General features: G+C 43.1%; 1 protein-coding gene across 4 annotated transcripts in view; it reads right to left on the reverse strand.

The window, feature by feature from the left end:
* LOC134343845 (uncharacterized) overlaps window positions 1-17,104 on the reverse strand; it is a 68,240-nt gene that overhangs the window by 25,792 nt on the left and 25,344 nt on the right. For all 4 annotated transcript variants that reach the window (XM_063042642.1, XM_063042632.1, XM_063042653.1 and 1 more), the window contains exon 4: window positions 4,675-4,975. In XM_063042642.1, the coding sequence (XP_062898712.1) occupies window positions 4,675-4,975 (301 nt within the window). The remainder of the gene's footprint in view (window positions 1-4,674; window positions 4,976-17,104) is intronic.

Consider the following 17,104-nt stretch of genomic DNA (forward strand, 5'->3'; position numbering starts at 1 on the left):
AAAGACATACTAAAAGCCTCCCTGAAGTCATTTGACATAGACACAACCTCTTAGGAAACACTGGCACAAAACCGCCCTACCAAAGGAGTACATTCAGCCAAAGACTCATTCCACCGAAATGCAGCACAGAGCATCATAGGAAGTCATTCCTGCCTGTGGCCATCAAACTTTACAGCTCCTCCCTTGGAGGGTCAGACACTTTGAGCCAATAGGCTGGTCCTGGACTTATTTCCTGGCATAATTTACATATTACTATTTAGCTATTTATGGTTCTATTACTATTATTTATGGAGCATCTGTAACGAAAACCAATTTCCCCCTGGATCAATAAAATATGACTATGACTACCTGGCACGGCCTCATCCACAAGGGCTGTCAAGCTTACAAAGCAAGGCGCACTGCTGAAACACAACATAAGCGCGAGCTGCACAAGTCCAGAGCCACCAGTGTAACAACTGCAGTGCCTACACATCTGCCCAACATGTGCCAGGACGATCTGTGCCCGAATTGGCCTGACCAGTCATCTTCGGACACACCGCATCCAGTCTCAAAGTGACTAATGGTGTCCAGGTCTTCATCGATGACGATGGACAAACCACATGGACAGGCACATGGATGAAAGAAAAATAGAGGGTTACAGGTAGTGTGGGTTTAGGACCTTTTTTCAAAAAAGGAATATATGGGTCAGCAGAACATCAAGGGCCGAAGGGCCTTACTGTGCTGTAGTATTTTGGTGTCTCGTGTGTTATGCGTGGAAATGTACGACCATGTTAAATAGGCTATAATACAGACCACCCAACAGCTAAAGGAATTTAGAGGAACAAATTTGTGGAGAGATTGCAGACTATTGCAAGAAACACAAGGTTATTATAGTAGGTGATTTTAACCTTCCACATATTGACAGACTCCCATACTGTGAAAGGACTAGTTGGGATAGTTTGTGTCAAATGTGTTCAGGAAAGATTGCTCCTTGGTACATAGAAGTCCCAAAGAAACTGTGATACTTGAACTGCTATCAGGGAATGAGACAGGGCAGGGGACAGAAGTTTGTGTAGGGGAACACAGTACCATTTGTTTCAAAGTAAAACTGGAAAAAGATAGGTCTGGTTTGATGCTGTAAGAAATGATCTGGCAAGGGTGGACTGGGACCGGCTGTTTGTTGGCCAAGGTGTACTTGGGAAGTGGGAGGCCTTCAAAAGTGAAATTTTTGAGAGTACAAAGATTGTATGGGCCTGTCAGAATAAAAAGATAACAAGTGTAGGGAATGTGGTCATACTCTGCAAAAAATGTTAGCAAGGGACAAAACTGGTCTTTTTGAAGATCAGATTGGTAATCCATGTGTGATACCAAAAGAAATGGGAGGAGATCATTAAAAAAAAAATTCTGTATTTAGTCAGGAGATGGACAGTCCACAAAAGTGAGGCAAAGTGGCATCAACTTTATGGACCTTGTACAAGTTATAGAGGAAGAGATGTTTGCTATCCTGAGGGAAATCAAGGTGGATAAATCCCCAGGTCCTGACACTGTGTTCCCTTGGACTCTACGCGAGGTAAGTGAGGCCTGGACCCTAGCAGGGATATTTAAATCATCCTTTGCACAGGAAAGGTACCAGAGCATTGGATAGCCATCATTGTTCCACTGTTTCGGAAAGGCTGCAAACAAACCAGAAAATTATAGGCTGCAAGTCTGACATCAGTAGTGGGAAAGCTATTGGAAGGTACTAAGGGATTGGATACGAGTATTTGGATAGACATGGACTGATTAAGGATAGGCAACATGGCTTCATGCGTAGTAGGTCATGTCTAACCAATCTTAGAGCATTCTGAGGAAGTTAACAGGAAAGTTGATGAAGGCAAGGCAGTGGATATTGTCTACATGGACTTCAACAAAGCATTTGACAAGGTCCTGCATGGGGTTGATCAAGGTTCAGTCGCTCGGCATTCAAGATGAGGTAGTAAATTAGATTAAATATTTGCTTTGTGGGAGAAGCCCTAGAATGATGGTAGATGGTTGCCTCATTTTAAGTGATTTACACTGAAACCATGTTGTGCCATCAACAACAGTGTGGAGCATCAGTATGAAGTTACTACAATTTCTCATTTTTACAGAAATGAAAGTGAATACAAGGCCTAGAATGTGTACACAAATCTGAAGGTAAAAGACAATACAAAACTTACTTTAAAACAATTATTGCAATATTTAACACTTAAAGATACCAAATACTTTGAATTAAAATGGAACAACTTTGGGAGCTTCAGATATGGAGATAAAGTTGGTGATGTGAAAGCAGAGATACAAGAACAAAAGAAATAGAAACAGAAGTAGGTCATCTGGCCCTTTGAGCCTGCTCTGCCATTCAGTAAGATCACAGCTGATCTGGCCATGGACTCACCTCCACCTACTGGCCTTTTTCCCCCCATAACCCTCAATTCCCCAACCATGCAAAAAATCTATCCAACCTGATCTTAAATACATTTTTTGAGGTAGCCTCCACTGCTTCATTGGGCTGTGAATTCCACAGATTCACTACCCTCTGGGAAAAGTAGTTCCTCTTCATCTCCGTTCTAAATCTACTCCCCCAAATCTTGAGTATGTTCCCTTGTTCTAGTCTCACCAACCAGTGGAAACAGCTTTCCTGCCTCTATCTTATCTATCCTTTCCATAATTTTTATACAAGGGGTGATTGATAAGTTTTCAGCCTAAAGGAGGAGTCAATTTTAGAAACGCAAACAACAGGAATTCTGCAGATGCTGGAAATTCAAGCAACACACAAAGTTGCTGGTGAACGCAGCAGGCCAGGCAGCATCTCTAGGAAGAGGTACAGCCGACATTTCGGGCTGAGACCCTTCGTCAGGTCTTGGCGTCCTGACGAAGGGTCTCGGCCCGAAACGTTGACTGTACCTCTTCCTAGAGATGCTGCCTGGCCTGCTGCGTTCACCAGCAACTTTGATGTGTGTTGCGTCAATTTTAGAAAACCTAGCACATTTTTTTTCCTACATTTGCACACTTAAGTCCAGCAGTCGTGGAGCATACGGATCCCTTCTTTGTAGAAGTCAGCATCTTGGACCTCCAGAAGTGGTCCACAGCAGGGGTGATTGATAAGTTCGTGGCCGAAGGTAGAAGGAGATGAGTTATTAACTTCAAACTTTCTGCATAATAACTCAGTTGAACTGCACGTGCATGTAACGAGAGTTGTATAATTCATCGTCTACCCTGGGCCACGAACTTATCAATCACCCCTGCTGTGGACCTCTTGAAGGTCCAAGACGTTCTCATTACGTGCACATGTAGTTCAACTCTGAGTGACGATGCAGAGTGTTTGAAGTTAATAACTCATCTCCTACCTTAGGCCACAAACTTATCAATCACCCCTGCTGTGGACCACTTCTACAAAGAAGGGATCTGTATGTTCCATAACCGCTGGACTAAGTGTGTACAGGAGGGGACTATGTTGAAAAATAAATGTGCTAGGTTTTCTAAAAATGACTTCTACCTTAGACCACAAACTTATCAATCACCCCTTGTATGTTTCTAGAAGATCTCCCTTCATACTTCTGAATTCCAACGAGTACAGTCCCAGGCAACTCAGTCTCTCCTCAGTCTAACCCCCTCATCTCTGGAATCAGCCTGGTGACCCTCCTCCACACCACATCCAAAGCCAGTATATGCTTCAAGTAATGAGTCCAGAACTGCACGCAATACTCCAGGTTCGGCCTCACCAGTACCCTGCAGTAGCAGCATAACCTCCCTGCTCTTAAATTCAATCCCCTAGCAATGAAGGCCAACATTTCATTTGCCTTCTTGATAATCTGCTGTACCTACAAACCATTTGCGATTCATGAACAAGCACTTCCAAGTCCCTCTGTACAGCAGCATACTGCAATTTTTTTAACCATTTAAATAATCTGCTTTCAATTTTCCTTCCAAAGTGGATGACCTCACATTTAGCAACATTGTACTTCATCTGCAGACCCTTGCCCTCTCACTTAACCTATCTATATCTCTCTGCAGACTATCTTCAGCACAATTTGCTTTTCCACTCAATATTGGTCCCTTCTTCCAGATCGTTAATGTAAATCATGACCAGTTTTGGCCCAGCACTGACCCGTGGCACACCACTCACCACTGATTGCAAACCAGAGTAACATCCATGTATTCCAACTCTGCTTTCTATTAATCAACTAATCCTCTATCCATGCCAATACATAACACCCAACTCTATGCATCCTTATTTAAAGACAAGTCTTTAATGCGGCACCTTATCAAACGCCTTCTGGAAATCCAAGTAAATAATGTCCATCTATTCCCCTCTATCCACTGCAAGATTAGAGATCTTGACAGATGTTCAAGGAGGATTTCAGGTGTAAAGAATCAGGCCCCAATGGCAAAAGGTATGAAAAGTCAGTAAATGCAGATTTGAAACATTTGGCTAAAGAACCAGCATCATAGGCAAATGTGACAGGTGCAGCTTCAGTAGATTAAAGGAGCAACAGAAACACAGGTGGGAAAATAGCAGGGCTGGAGTTCTAAACTGAGCAAAGCTCTTTGTTAGATCAAGCATGACAAGTTGAAAAGATTCTTGGACACAACGGACATCATGTTTAGTTGAGACAAATAGATCCAGTAAACTTTTTTTTTTAAACCACCCAGTTCAATAGTACAATGAATCCTTACCATTCATTGTCTCTCTTGCACATTTGTATCTTTTTCCTACTTTGTGTTTTCTTTCTGGTCTTGAGATTTGTCCAGAATTTTGGCACTCCTGGTGTTCAGCTCCCTCTTTACCTTGCTCTCGTCGGTGAATGATATACTTAGACATCTCTTGTCTTCTCTTTGCCCTCAGTTTTTCTTGTTGCAACCGATTTGAGATCTGAAGTGCAGAGATCTTTGGTGAACCCCGAATTCTCTTATGCAAAAGCCTAGCCTTTACTTTTCCTGGAATTCTTGTCCTGGAATCATCATGCTCCTCTGAAACCTGGTTGGAATTGAAAAATATCACAAGTTGTGCCAGAAGACATAACCCATCTATCCAAGATGCATCAGCAAACTGGATCCAAGATTGTCCAAGGGATAGGAGGCAGAGTGTAGGAGTATTTTTTCCAACCACAAATGTTACAAGCATGGTATTGCAGGGATCTGTGGTGGAACCTTCTATAGAAAGACATAATTAAGAATGCAGAGGTCAAGTTTAGCAAGTCTTCAGATGGCAAAAAATTACTTCCAAGTTATAAACAAAAAAGGTGGTTATTTAAAAAGTGGGAAAAAGATCAGCTGGAAAAAAATTGGCAGAGCAGTGACAAATTGAGTTTAATCCAGACAAGTAGCGTAAAGCACTGCGAATTCAAAATCCAGTGGGTCAGAGTAGATAGCGGACCTTAGGAACACAGATGTAAAAGGAAACTGAGGTACAAGTCCAGAGTTCCCTGAAAGTGACAACACAGGTGGATGGGATAGTGAAAAAGGCAGCTTACATGACTGCCTTCATCAGCTGAAGCATTGAGTATAGAGTTGGGATATCATGTCCCCTTTAAAGGTTAGTATACCCTTCAGTTCTAGTTCAACAATACAGGAAGGGGAGCAAGGAAGTGCAGAAGAAATACATCACAATGTTGCCAGGAATTGGGAAATTTAGTTACAAGGAGAGATTCAACAGCTCACATTTATTCTCAATAGAATGTAAGTTTTACAATTATATAAAATTCCGTGGCATTGAAACAATGGATAGAATCTCTTCCCCCACCCCACCCTACCCTCAGGGACAGGCAAGAACTAGAGGACACAAGGGACAAAAGTAAAGGAGATTGAGGGGCAAGTATTTGCACAATGGGTGAGGAATATCTGGAATAAGTCACAAGAGGTAATGCAGTCAAATGCAATGTTTAAAAGTCATTTGGACAGGTACTACAAACATGAAAGAAGATGGAAGGTAGAGGGATACAAGAAAATATGAGCAGCATAGATAGGTTTTACCATCATGGAAGCTGGCCAAAACAGCCTGTGACTATGAAATACACAACAATGATTCGGTGAAGCTAGTCCATCTGATAACATTGTTTTGAACACTAGGTTTCAAGGCTCTTCAAGAATGCATACAAGCCCATTAGATACAAGGTTTTCTAACTCTTCCACTCTTTCAGACAGTGAGTTTTGAATTTGGAGTACCTCTCAGTGTCGAAACATTTTTCATATCTCCTGTCCTTCACCTTATCTCGGCCTCTCAACATCCTTACTTCCTGTTTTAATGAAAGGAACTTTGAACAGTCTTTATTCTGCTAACTTTAGTCAATTCTACTATTATACTGGCAAGTGTACTGAGGATGTTGCCAGGGCTACCACACTAGTCAAGGAGTACAAAGCAAGAGGTGCTTGCTTTCTTGAGTCAAATTAGGGTGGAGAAATCCCCAGGGCCTGACAAGGTGATCCCTCAGACCTTGTGGGAGGCAAGTGCAGAAATAGCAGAGGTCCCAGCAGAGATATTTGAAACACCTTTAACCATGGGTGAGGTGCCAGAGGATTATAGGGTAGCTGATATTGTTCAGTTGTTCAAGAAAGGCTTTAAGAATAAGCTGGAAAACTGTCAGCCAGAGAACCCAATCCCAATAGTGGATAAGTTATTGGTAGGTATTCCAAGGGAATGGATGTACAAGCATTTGTATAGAACAGAGCCAGATTAGAGATAGGCCTCACACTCTCTAACTCTGACTCATCTTCTTTCCTCCAGCTCCACTGAAGGGTTTCAGCCTGAAACGTCAACTGTACTCTTCCATAGATGCTGCCTGGCCTGCTGAGTTCCTCCAGCATTTTGTGTTATTAAGGATAGTAAACTTGGCTTTGTGCATGCTATGTCATATCTCACTAGTCTTAAAATTGTTCAAGGATTTTATTAGCAAAGGTGATGAAGGGAAGGTAGTGAATATTTTCTGCATGGACTTGGCAAGGCCTTTGACAAAGTCACACATGGGATGTTGGTCAAGAAGGTTCGGTCCATTGGCATTCTGGTAGTAAATGAATTCAATATTGGCTTTGTGGGAGAAGCCAGAGAATGGCAGTAGATGGCTGCCTCTCTGACTGGAGAGGTGCGAAGAGTGAAGTGCCACAGGGATCGGTGATGGGTCCAATGTTATTTGGATGATGATATGGTAAATTTGGATCAGCAGATTTGCAGATGACACCAAGATTGGAGGTGTGGTGGACAGTGAAGAAGACTGTCAAGGCTTCAAAACTTGCAACAGAATCTGAGCCAGCTGGAAAAAGGGGCCAAAGAATGACAGATGGAGTTCAAATGTGAGGCAGGACTGATAGTGAGGAGGAGGGCACTGGGTAGTATGGTAGAACAAAGGGAAGGCAGGCATTAAGGAATGTAATAGTACAGAGGGATCTGTGATTAAAGGTCTACAGTTCCTTGAAACTGGCCATCATAGGTAAATAGGGTAGCCTTTCCTAAAGGAGAGTATATAGCACGGGAGTTGGGATGTTGTGTCGAAGTTGTACAAGATACTAGTGAGGCCAAATTTGGAGAATTGTGTGCAGTTCTTATCACTTATATACCAGAAAGATATAAACAAGATTGAAAGAGTGCAGAAAAAAGCTACATGAATACTGCCAGGACTTGAGGACCTCAGTTATAGAAAAAGGTTAAGTAGGTTAGGACTTTATTCCATAGAGCACAGGCCAGAAAGGAGATATGGTAGAGGTATATAAAATTATGCTTTCCATTGAGGTTGAGTGAGAGTAGTACAAAGGATCATAGGTTAAGACCATAAGATAAAGGATCAGAATTAGGCCCTTTGGCCCATTGAGTCTGCTCTATTTCATCATGGCTGATCCAATTTTCCTCAGTCCCAATATCCTGCCTTCTCCCCATATCCCTTCATGCCCTGACCAATCAAGAATCCATCAACCTCTGCCTTAAATGTACATAAAGCCTTACCACAGGTAGCTGTGGAGGCCAAATAATTCCAGATTTGCCACTCTCTGGCTAAAACACCCTCATTTTTATTCTAAAAGGATGCCTCTCTATTCTGAGGCTGTGTCCTCTGGTCTTAGACTCTCCCACCATACGAAATATCCTCTCCACATCTACTATCAAGGCCTTTCACCATTTGAAATGTTTCAATAAGGTTACACCTCATTCTTCTGAAGTCTAGTGAATACAGGCCCAGAGCCATCAAATAGTCTTCATATGACAAACCATTCAATCCTGGAATCATTAGGGTTAAGGGCAAAAGGTGAAATATTTAAGGGAAACATGCATGGGAACTTCTTCACCAAGGGTGGTGAGAGTGGAATGAGCTGCACGAGAAATGATAGATGCAGTTTCAATTGCAATATTCAAGAAATTTGGTTAAGTACATGGATGGGAGGGGTATGAGAACTGTGGGCCAGGTGCAGATCAACAGGACTGCACAGAATAACTGTTTGGTAGAGACTACGCAGGCTGAAGGGCCTATTTCTGTGCTGTAGTGTTCTATGACTATAAGGAAAGAGTTCACGTAATTCCTCCTTAGTATATGCTAAAATAAAATGGAAGTTTACAAGATGTTGGAGGGGGGGGGGTGGGGGGCAGAGGGAGGTGTGGTAAAGTTGCAGTTTGGATGAGAACCAGAGTGCCAGAGCAGATAGTGGAAAAGTTGGAAACAGTTGTTAAGACCTGAAAGTCAGGAAGGCAAAGGATTAACAAGGTTGAGCATGGTGTGATTAGCATCCTGAGCTGCAAGAATGCAAGTATTATTGTAGGAAAGGTAGAAGAGACGGAGTCAAGAGTCAGAAAAACAGCACAGAAACAGTCCCTTTGGCCCAGCAAGCACAAGCCAAAACTATTTAAGCTGCCTACTCAACGACCTGCACCTGAATCATAGCCCTGCATATTTCTACTATCCATGTATATATCCAAACTTGTCTTAAATATTGAATTTGATCTTGCGTGGCTCACTAGTGTTGGCAGCTCATTCTGCACTCAAACTTCTGAAGTTTTCCCCTCATGTTCCCCTTAAAATTTTCACCTTTCATTATTAGCTCATGACCTCCAGCTGTAGTCCCACCCAAAGTGGAAAAAGGTTGCTTGCACTATACCCCTCAATTTTGTAAACCTAACAAATCTCCTCTCAATGTTCTAAGTTCTAAAGAATACAGTCCTAATCTATTCAATCTTTCCTTATAACTCAGGTCCTCCAGAACTGGCAACGTCCTTGTAAATTTTTTCTGTACCCTTTCAACCTCGTTTACATCTTTCCTGTAGGTAGGTGACCAAAACGGCACACAATACTCCAAAATCGGTCTCACCAACACCATATACAACTTCAAAATAGCATCCCATTTTCTGTACTCAATATTGATTTATGAAGGCTAATTTTCCAAAAGCCTTCTTTACAACGATTACTACCCGTGACATATTATTAATCTACATTCACAGATTTCTTTGTTCTACCACTCAGTCCCTGCTGTTCACTGTCATACTATAGTGCAAAACTTCACACTTGTCTGCATTAAATTTCATCTGCCATTTTTCCAGCTGATGCAGACCCCTCTGCAAGCCCCGATAGGCCTCCTCACTGTCCACTACACCCCCAATCTTGTTGTCACCCTCAAATTTGCTGATCCAATTAACCATGTTATCATCCAGATCATTGACATAGATCACAAAGGACCCAGCACTGATCCCTGTGGCAGACCACTCGTCATAGGCTGCCAGTCAGAGATGAATACCTCTACTACCACTCTCTGGCTTTTCCCACAAAGTCAATGTCTAATGCAGCTTACTACCTCATCTTGAATAGCGAGCAACCGATATTTCTTGACCAGCCTCCCATAGAAACCATAGAAAAACTACAGCACAGAAACAGGCCTTTTGGCCCTTCTTGGCTGTGCCAAACCATTTTCTGCCTAGTCCCACTGACCTGCACATGGACCATATCCCTCCATACACCTCCCATCCATGTATCTGTCCAATTTATTCTTAAATGTTAAAAAAGAACCCGCATTTACCACCTCATCTGGCAGCTCATTCCATACACCCACCACTATATGTGAAGAAGCCACCCCCAATGTTCCCTTTAAACTCCACCCCCACCTTTAACCAATACCCTCTGGGTTTTTTTTCTCCCCTTGCCTCAGTGGAAAAAGCCTACTTGCATTCACTCTAAATATACCCATCATAATTTTATATACCTCTATCAAATCTCCCCTCATTCTTCTATGCTCCAGGGAATAAAGTCCTAACCTATTCAACCTTTCTCTGTCACTGAGTTTCTCAAGTCCCGGCAACATTCTTGTAAACCTTCTCTGCACTCTTTCAACCTTATTTATATCCTTCCTGTAATTTGGTGACCCAAAATGAACACAATACTCCAGATTCGGCCCCACCAATGCCTTATACAACCTCATCATAACATTCCAGCTCTTATACTCAATACTTTGATTAATAAAGGCCAATGTACCAATAGCTCTCTTTACGACCCTATCTACCTGTGACGCCACTTTTAGGGAATTTTGTATCTGTATTCCCAGATCCCTCTGTTCCACTGCACTCCTCAGTGCCTTACTATTAACCCTGTATGTTCTACCTTGGTTTGTCCTTCCAACATGCAATACCTCACACTTGTCAGTATTAAACTCCATCTGCCATTTTTCAGCCCATTTTTCCAGCTGGTCCAAGTCCCTCTGCAGGCTCTGAAAACCTTCCTCACTGTCTACTACACCTCCAATCTTTGTATCATCAGCAAACTTGCTGATCCAATTTACCACATTATCATCCAGATCATTGATATAGATGACAAATAACAATGGACCCAGCACTGATCCCTGTGGCACACCACTCGTCACAGGCCTCCACTCAGAGAAGCAATTCTCAACCACCACTCTCTGGCTTCTTCCATCGAGCTAATATCTAATCCAATTTACCACCCCTCCATGTATATCTAGCCACTGAATTTTCCTAACTAACCTCCCATGCGGGACCTTGTCAAAGGCCTTACTGAAGTCCATGTAGACAATATCCACTGCCTTCCCTTCATCCACTTTCCTGGTAACCTTCTCGAAAAACTCCAATAGATTGGTCAAACATGACCTACCATGCACAAAGCCATGTTCACTCTCCCTAATAAGTCCCTGTCTATCCAAATACTTGTCGATTCGGTCTCTTAGTACTCCCTCCAATAACTTAGCTACTACCAACATTAAACCTACCGGCCTACAATTTCCTGGGCTACTTTTCGATCCTTTTTTAAGCAATGGAACAACATGAGCCATTCTCCAATCCTCCGGCACCTCACCTGTAGACAGCGACATTTTAAATATTTCTGCCAGGGCCCCTGCAATTTCAGCACTAGTCTCCTTCAAGGTCCGAGGGAACACCCTGTCAGGTCCCGGGGATTTATCCACTTTAATTTTCCTCAAGACAGCAAGCACCTCCTCCTTTTCAATCTGTACAGTTTCCATGATCTCACTACTTGATTCCCTCAATTCCATAGACTTCATGCCAGTTTCCTCAGTAAATACAGACGCATGTGGGATCACCTGAATAAATACCTCCACCGCACCCCCCCCCCCGCAAGCAAGGTAGATTTTAAAATAGAACAGTACAGCACATAACAGGCCCTTCGGCCCACAATGTTGTGCCAACCATTAAACCCTGCCTCCCATATAACACCCCACCTTAAATTCCTCCATATACCTGTCTAGTAGTCTCTTAAACTTCACTAGTGTATCTGCCTCCACCACTGACTCAGGCAGTGCATTCCATGTACCAACCACTCTCTGAGTAAAAAACCTTCCTCTAATATCCCGCTTGAACTTCCCACCCCTTACCTTACAGACATGTCCTCTTGTATTGAGCAGTGGTGCCCTGGGGAAGAGGCACTGGCTGTCCACTCTATCTATCCCTTATAATCTTGTATACCTCTATCATGTCTCCTCTCATCCTCCTCCTCTCCAAAGAGTAAAGCCCTAGCTCCCTTAAACTCAGATCATAATGCATACTCTCTAAACCAGGCAGCATTCTGGTAAATCTCCTCTGTACCCTTTCCAATGCTTCCACATCCTTCCAGTGGTGAGGTGACCAGAACTGGAGACAGTACTCCAAGTGTGGCCTAACCAGAGTTTTATAGAGCTGCATCATTACATCGCGACTCTTAAACTCTATCCCTCGACTTATGGAAGCTAACACCCCATAAGCTTTCTTAACTACCCTATCTCCCTGTGAGGCAACTTTCAGCGATCTGTGGACATATAACCCCAGATCCCTCTGCTCCTCCACACTACCTCTGCATCCTATCAATGTCTCTCTGCAATCTTCGACAATCCTCTACACTATCTACAACACCAGCAACCTTGGTGTTGTATACCCATATAACAATTACAGCATGGAAACAGGCCATCTCAGCCCTTCTAGTCCATGCCAAACTCTTACTCTCACCTAGTCCCACCGACCTGCAGTCAGCCCATAACCCTCCATTCCTTGCCTGTCCATATATCCATCCAATTTAACTTTAAATGACAACATTGAACCTGCCTCAACCACTTCTGCTGGAAGCACGTTCCACACAGCTACCACTCTGAGTAAAGAAGTTCCCCCTCATGTTACCCCTAAACCTTTGCCCTTTGACTCTCAACTCATGTCCTCTTGTTTGAATCTCCCCCACTGTCAATGGAAAAAGCCTATCCATGTCAACTCTATCTATCCCCCTCATAATTTTAAATACCTCTATCAAGTCCCCCTCAACCTTCTAGAATAACGACCCAACTTGTTCAACCTTTCTCTGTAACCTCAGAGATGAAACCCAGGCAACATTCTAGTAAATCTCCTCTGTACTCTATTTTATTGACATCTTTCCTATAATTCAGTAACCAGAACTGTACACAATACTCCAAAATTGGCCTTACCGATGCCTTATACAATTTCAACATTACATCCCAACTCCTATACTCAATGCTCTGATTAATAAAGGCCAAAAGCTTTCTTCAGGGGTCCGTGTTGGGGCCACTTCTTTTTACATTGCACATCAACGATTTGGATTATAGAATAGATGACTTTGTGGCTAAGTTTGCTGACGATACAAAGATAGGTGGAGGGGCCGGTAGTGCTGAGGAAACAGAGTCTGCAGAGAGACTTGGATAGATTGGAAGAATGGGCAGAGAAGTGGCAAATGAAGTACAATGTTGGAAAGTGTATGGTTATGCACTTTGGCAGGGAAAAAATAAACGGGCAGCCTATTATTTAAATGGGGAAAGAATTCAAAGTTCACAGATGCAACGGGACTTGGGAGTCCTTGTACAGGATACCCTTAAAGTTAACCTCCAGGTTGAGTCAGTAGTGAAGGCGGCGAATGCAATGTTGGCATTCATTTCTAGAGGAATAGAGTATAGGAGCAGGGATGTGATGTTGAGGCTCTATAAGGCACTGGTGAGACCTCACTTGGAGTACTGTGGGCAGTTTTGGTCTCCTTATTTAAGAAAGGATGTGCTGACGTTGGAGAGGGTACAGAGAAGATTCACGAGAATGATTCCGGGAATGAGAGGGTTAACATATGAGGAACGTTTGTCTGTTCTTGGACTGTATTCCTTGGAGTTTAGAAGAATGAGGGGAGACCTCAGAAACATTTCGAATGTTGAAAGGCATGGACAGAGTGGATGTGGCAAAGTTGTTTCCCATGATGGGGGAAGTCTAGTACGAGAGGGCATGACTTAAGGGTTGAAGGGCGCCCATTCAGAACAGAAATGCGAAGAAATTTTTTTAGTCAGAGGGTGGTGAATCTATGGAATTTGTTGCCACGGGCAGCAGTGGAGGCCAAGTCATTGGGCGTATTTAAGGCAGAAATTGATAGGTATCTGAGTTGCCAGGGCATCAAAGGTTATGGTGAGAAGGCGGCGGAGTGGGACTAAATGGGAGAATGGATCAGCTCATGATAAAATGGCAGAGCAGACTTGATGGGCCGAATGGCTGACTTCTGCTCCTTTGTCTTATGGTCTTAACCACCCAACCCACATGAGATTCCACCTTCAGGGAACTATGCACCATTACTCCTAGATCCCTCTGTTCTACTGCATTCTTCAGTGCCCTACCATTGACCATGCATGTCCTATTTTGATTAGTCCTACCAAAATGCAGCACCTCACATTTTTCAGCATTAAACTCCATCTGCCATCTTTCAGTCCACTCTTCTAACTGGCCTAAATCTCTCTGCAAGCTTTGAAAACCTACTTCATTATTCACAACTCCACCTTTCTTGGTATCATCTGCATACTTACTAATGACACTACTAATGCAAATGACACTTAAAGGATTGACGGTGGATATGCAATGGCAAGCATTTAAAGGTTGCATGGATGAACTACAACAATTGTTCATCCCAGTTTGGCAGAAGAATAAATCAAGGAAGGTAGTGCACCCGTGGCTGACAAGAGAAATTAGGGATAGTATCAATTCCAAAGAAGCAGCATACAAATTAGCCAGAGAAAGTGGATCACCTGAGGACTGGGAGAAATTCAGAGTTCAGCAGAGGAGGACATAGGGCTTTATTAGGAAGGGGAAAAAAGATTATGAGAGAAAACTGGCAGGGAACATAAAAACAGACTGTAAAAGCTTATATAGATATGTAAAAAGGAAAAAAACTGGTAAAGGCAAATGAAGGTCCCCTGCAGACAGAAACAGGTGAATTGATTATGGAGAGCAAGGACATGGCAGACCAATTGAATAATTACTTTGGTTCTGTCTTCACTAAGGAGGACATAAATAATCTTCCAGAAATAGTAGGGGACAGAGGGTCCAGTGAAATGGAGGAACTGAGCGAAATACATGTTAGTAGGGAAGTGGTGTTAGGTAAATTGAAGGGATTGAAGGCAGATAAATCCCCAGGGCCAGATGGTCTGCATCCCAGAGTGCTTAAGGAAGTAGCCCAAGAAATAGTGGATGCATTAGTGATAATTTTTCAAAACTCGTTAGATTCTGGACTAGTTCCTGAGGATTGGAGGGTGGCTAATGTAACCCCACTTTTTAAAAAAGGAGGGAGAGAGAAACCGGGGAATTCTAGACCAGTTAGCCTAACGTCGGTGGTGGGGAAACTGCTGGAGTCAGTTAACAAGGATGTGATAACAGCACATTTGGAAAGCGGTGAAATCATCAGACAAAGTCAGCATGGATTTGTGAAAGGAAAATCACGTCTGACGAATCTCAGAATTTTTTGAGGAGGTAACTAGTAGAGCGGATAGGAGAGAACCAGTGGATGTGGTATATTTGGATTTTCAAAAGACTTTTGACAAGGTCCCACACAGGAGAATAGTGTACAAACTTAAAGCACACGGTATTGGGGGTAAGGTATTGGTGTGGGTGGAGAATTGGTTAGCAGACAGGAAGCAAAGAGTGGGAATAAACGGGACCTTTTCAGAATGGCAGGTGGTGACTAGTGGGGTACCGCAAGGCTCAGTGCTGGGACCCCAGTTGTTTACAATATATATTAATGACTTGGATGAGGGAATTAAATGCAGCATCTCCAAGTTTGCGGATGACACGAAGCTGGGTGGCAGTGTTAGCTGTGAGGTGGATGTTAAGAGGATGCAGGGTGACTTGGATAGGTTGGGTGAGTGGGCAAATTCATGGCAGATGCAATTTAATGTGGATAAACGTGAAGTTATCCACTTTGGTGGCAAAAATAGGAAAACAGATTATTATCTGAATGGTGGCCGATTAGGAAAAGGGGAGGTGCAACGAGACCTGGGTGTCATTATACACCAGTCATTGAAAGTGGGCATGCAGGTACAGCAGGCGGTGAAAAAGGCGAATGGTATGCTGGCATTTATAGCGAGAGGATTCAAGTACAGGAGCAGGGAGGTACTACTGCAGTCCTACAAGGCCTTGGTGAGACCACACCTGGAGTATTGTGCGCAGTTTTGGTCCCCTACTCTGAGGAAAGACATCCTTGCAATAGAGGGAGTACAAAGAAGGTTCACCAGATTGATTCCTGGGATGGTAGGACTTTCATATGAAGAATGACTGGATGAACTGGGCTTGTACTCGTTGGAATTTAGAAGATTGAGGGGGGATCTGATTGAAACGTACAAGATCCTAAAGGGATTGGACAGGCTAGATGCAGGAAGATTGTTCCCGATGTTGGGGAAGTCCAGAACGAGGGGCCACAGTTTGAGGATAGAGGGGAAGCCTTTCAGGACCGAGATTAGGAAAAACTTCTTCACACAGAGAGTGGTGAATCTGTGGAATTCTTTGCCACAGGAAACAGTTGAGGCCAGTTCATTGGCTATATTTAAGAGGGAGTTAGATATGGCCCTTGTGGCTACGGGGGTCAGGGGGTATGGAGGGAAGGCTGGGGTGGGGTTCTGAGTTGGATGATCAGCCATGATCATAATAAATGGCGGTGCAGCTCGAAGGGCCGAATGACCTACTCCTGCACCTATTTTCTATGTTTCTATGTTAATCCAATTTACCACCCCATCATCCAGATCATTAATATACACGACAAACAACATTGGACCCAGTACAGATCCCTGAGGCACACTACTAGTCACCAACCTCCAATCTGACACACAGTTATCCACCACCACTCTCTGGCGTCTCCCTTCCAGCCACTGCTGAATCCATTTTACTACTTCGATATTAATGCCCAATGATTGAACCTTCCTAACTAACCTTCCGTGTGGAACCTTGTCAAAGGCCTTACTGAAGTCCATATAGAGAACATCCACCTCTTTATCCTCATCAACTTCCCTAGTAACCTCAAAAAATTTAATAAGATTTGTCAAACATGACCTTCCACGCACAAATCCATGTTGACTGTTCCTAATCAGACCCTGTCTATCCAGATAATTATATATACCATCTCTAAGAATACTTTCCATGAATTTACCCACCACCGATGTCAAACTCACAGGCTGATAATTACTAGGCTTACTCTTAGAACCCTTTTTAAAACAATGGAACCACATGAGCAATACGCCAATCCTCCAGCACCATCCCCGTTTCTAATGACATTTGAAATATTTCTGTCAGAGCCCCTGCTATTTCCACACTAACTTCCCTCAAGATCCTAGGGAATATCCTGTCAGGACCTGGAGACTTATCCACTTTTATATTCCTTAAAAGCACCAGTACTTCCTC

Source organism: Mobula hypostoma, chromosome 1 (genome assembly GCF_963921235.1).
Source record: "Mobula hypostoma chromosome 1, sMobHyp1.1, whole genome shotgun sequence".
Taxonomy (NCBI): Eukaryota; Metazoa; Chordata; class Chondrichthyes; order Myliobatiformes; family Myliobatidae; genus Mobula; species Mobula hypostoma.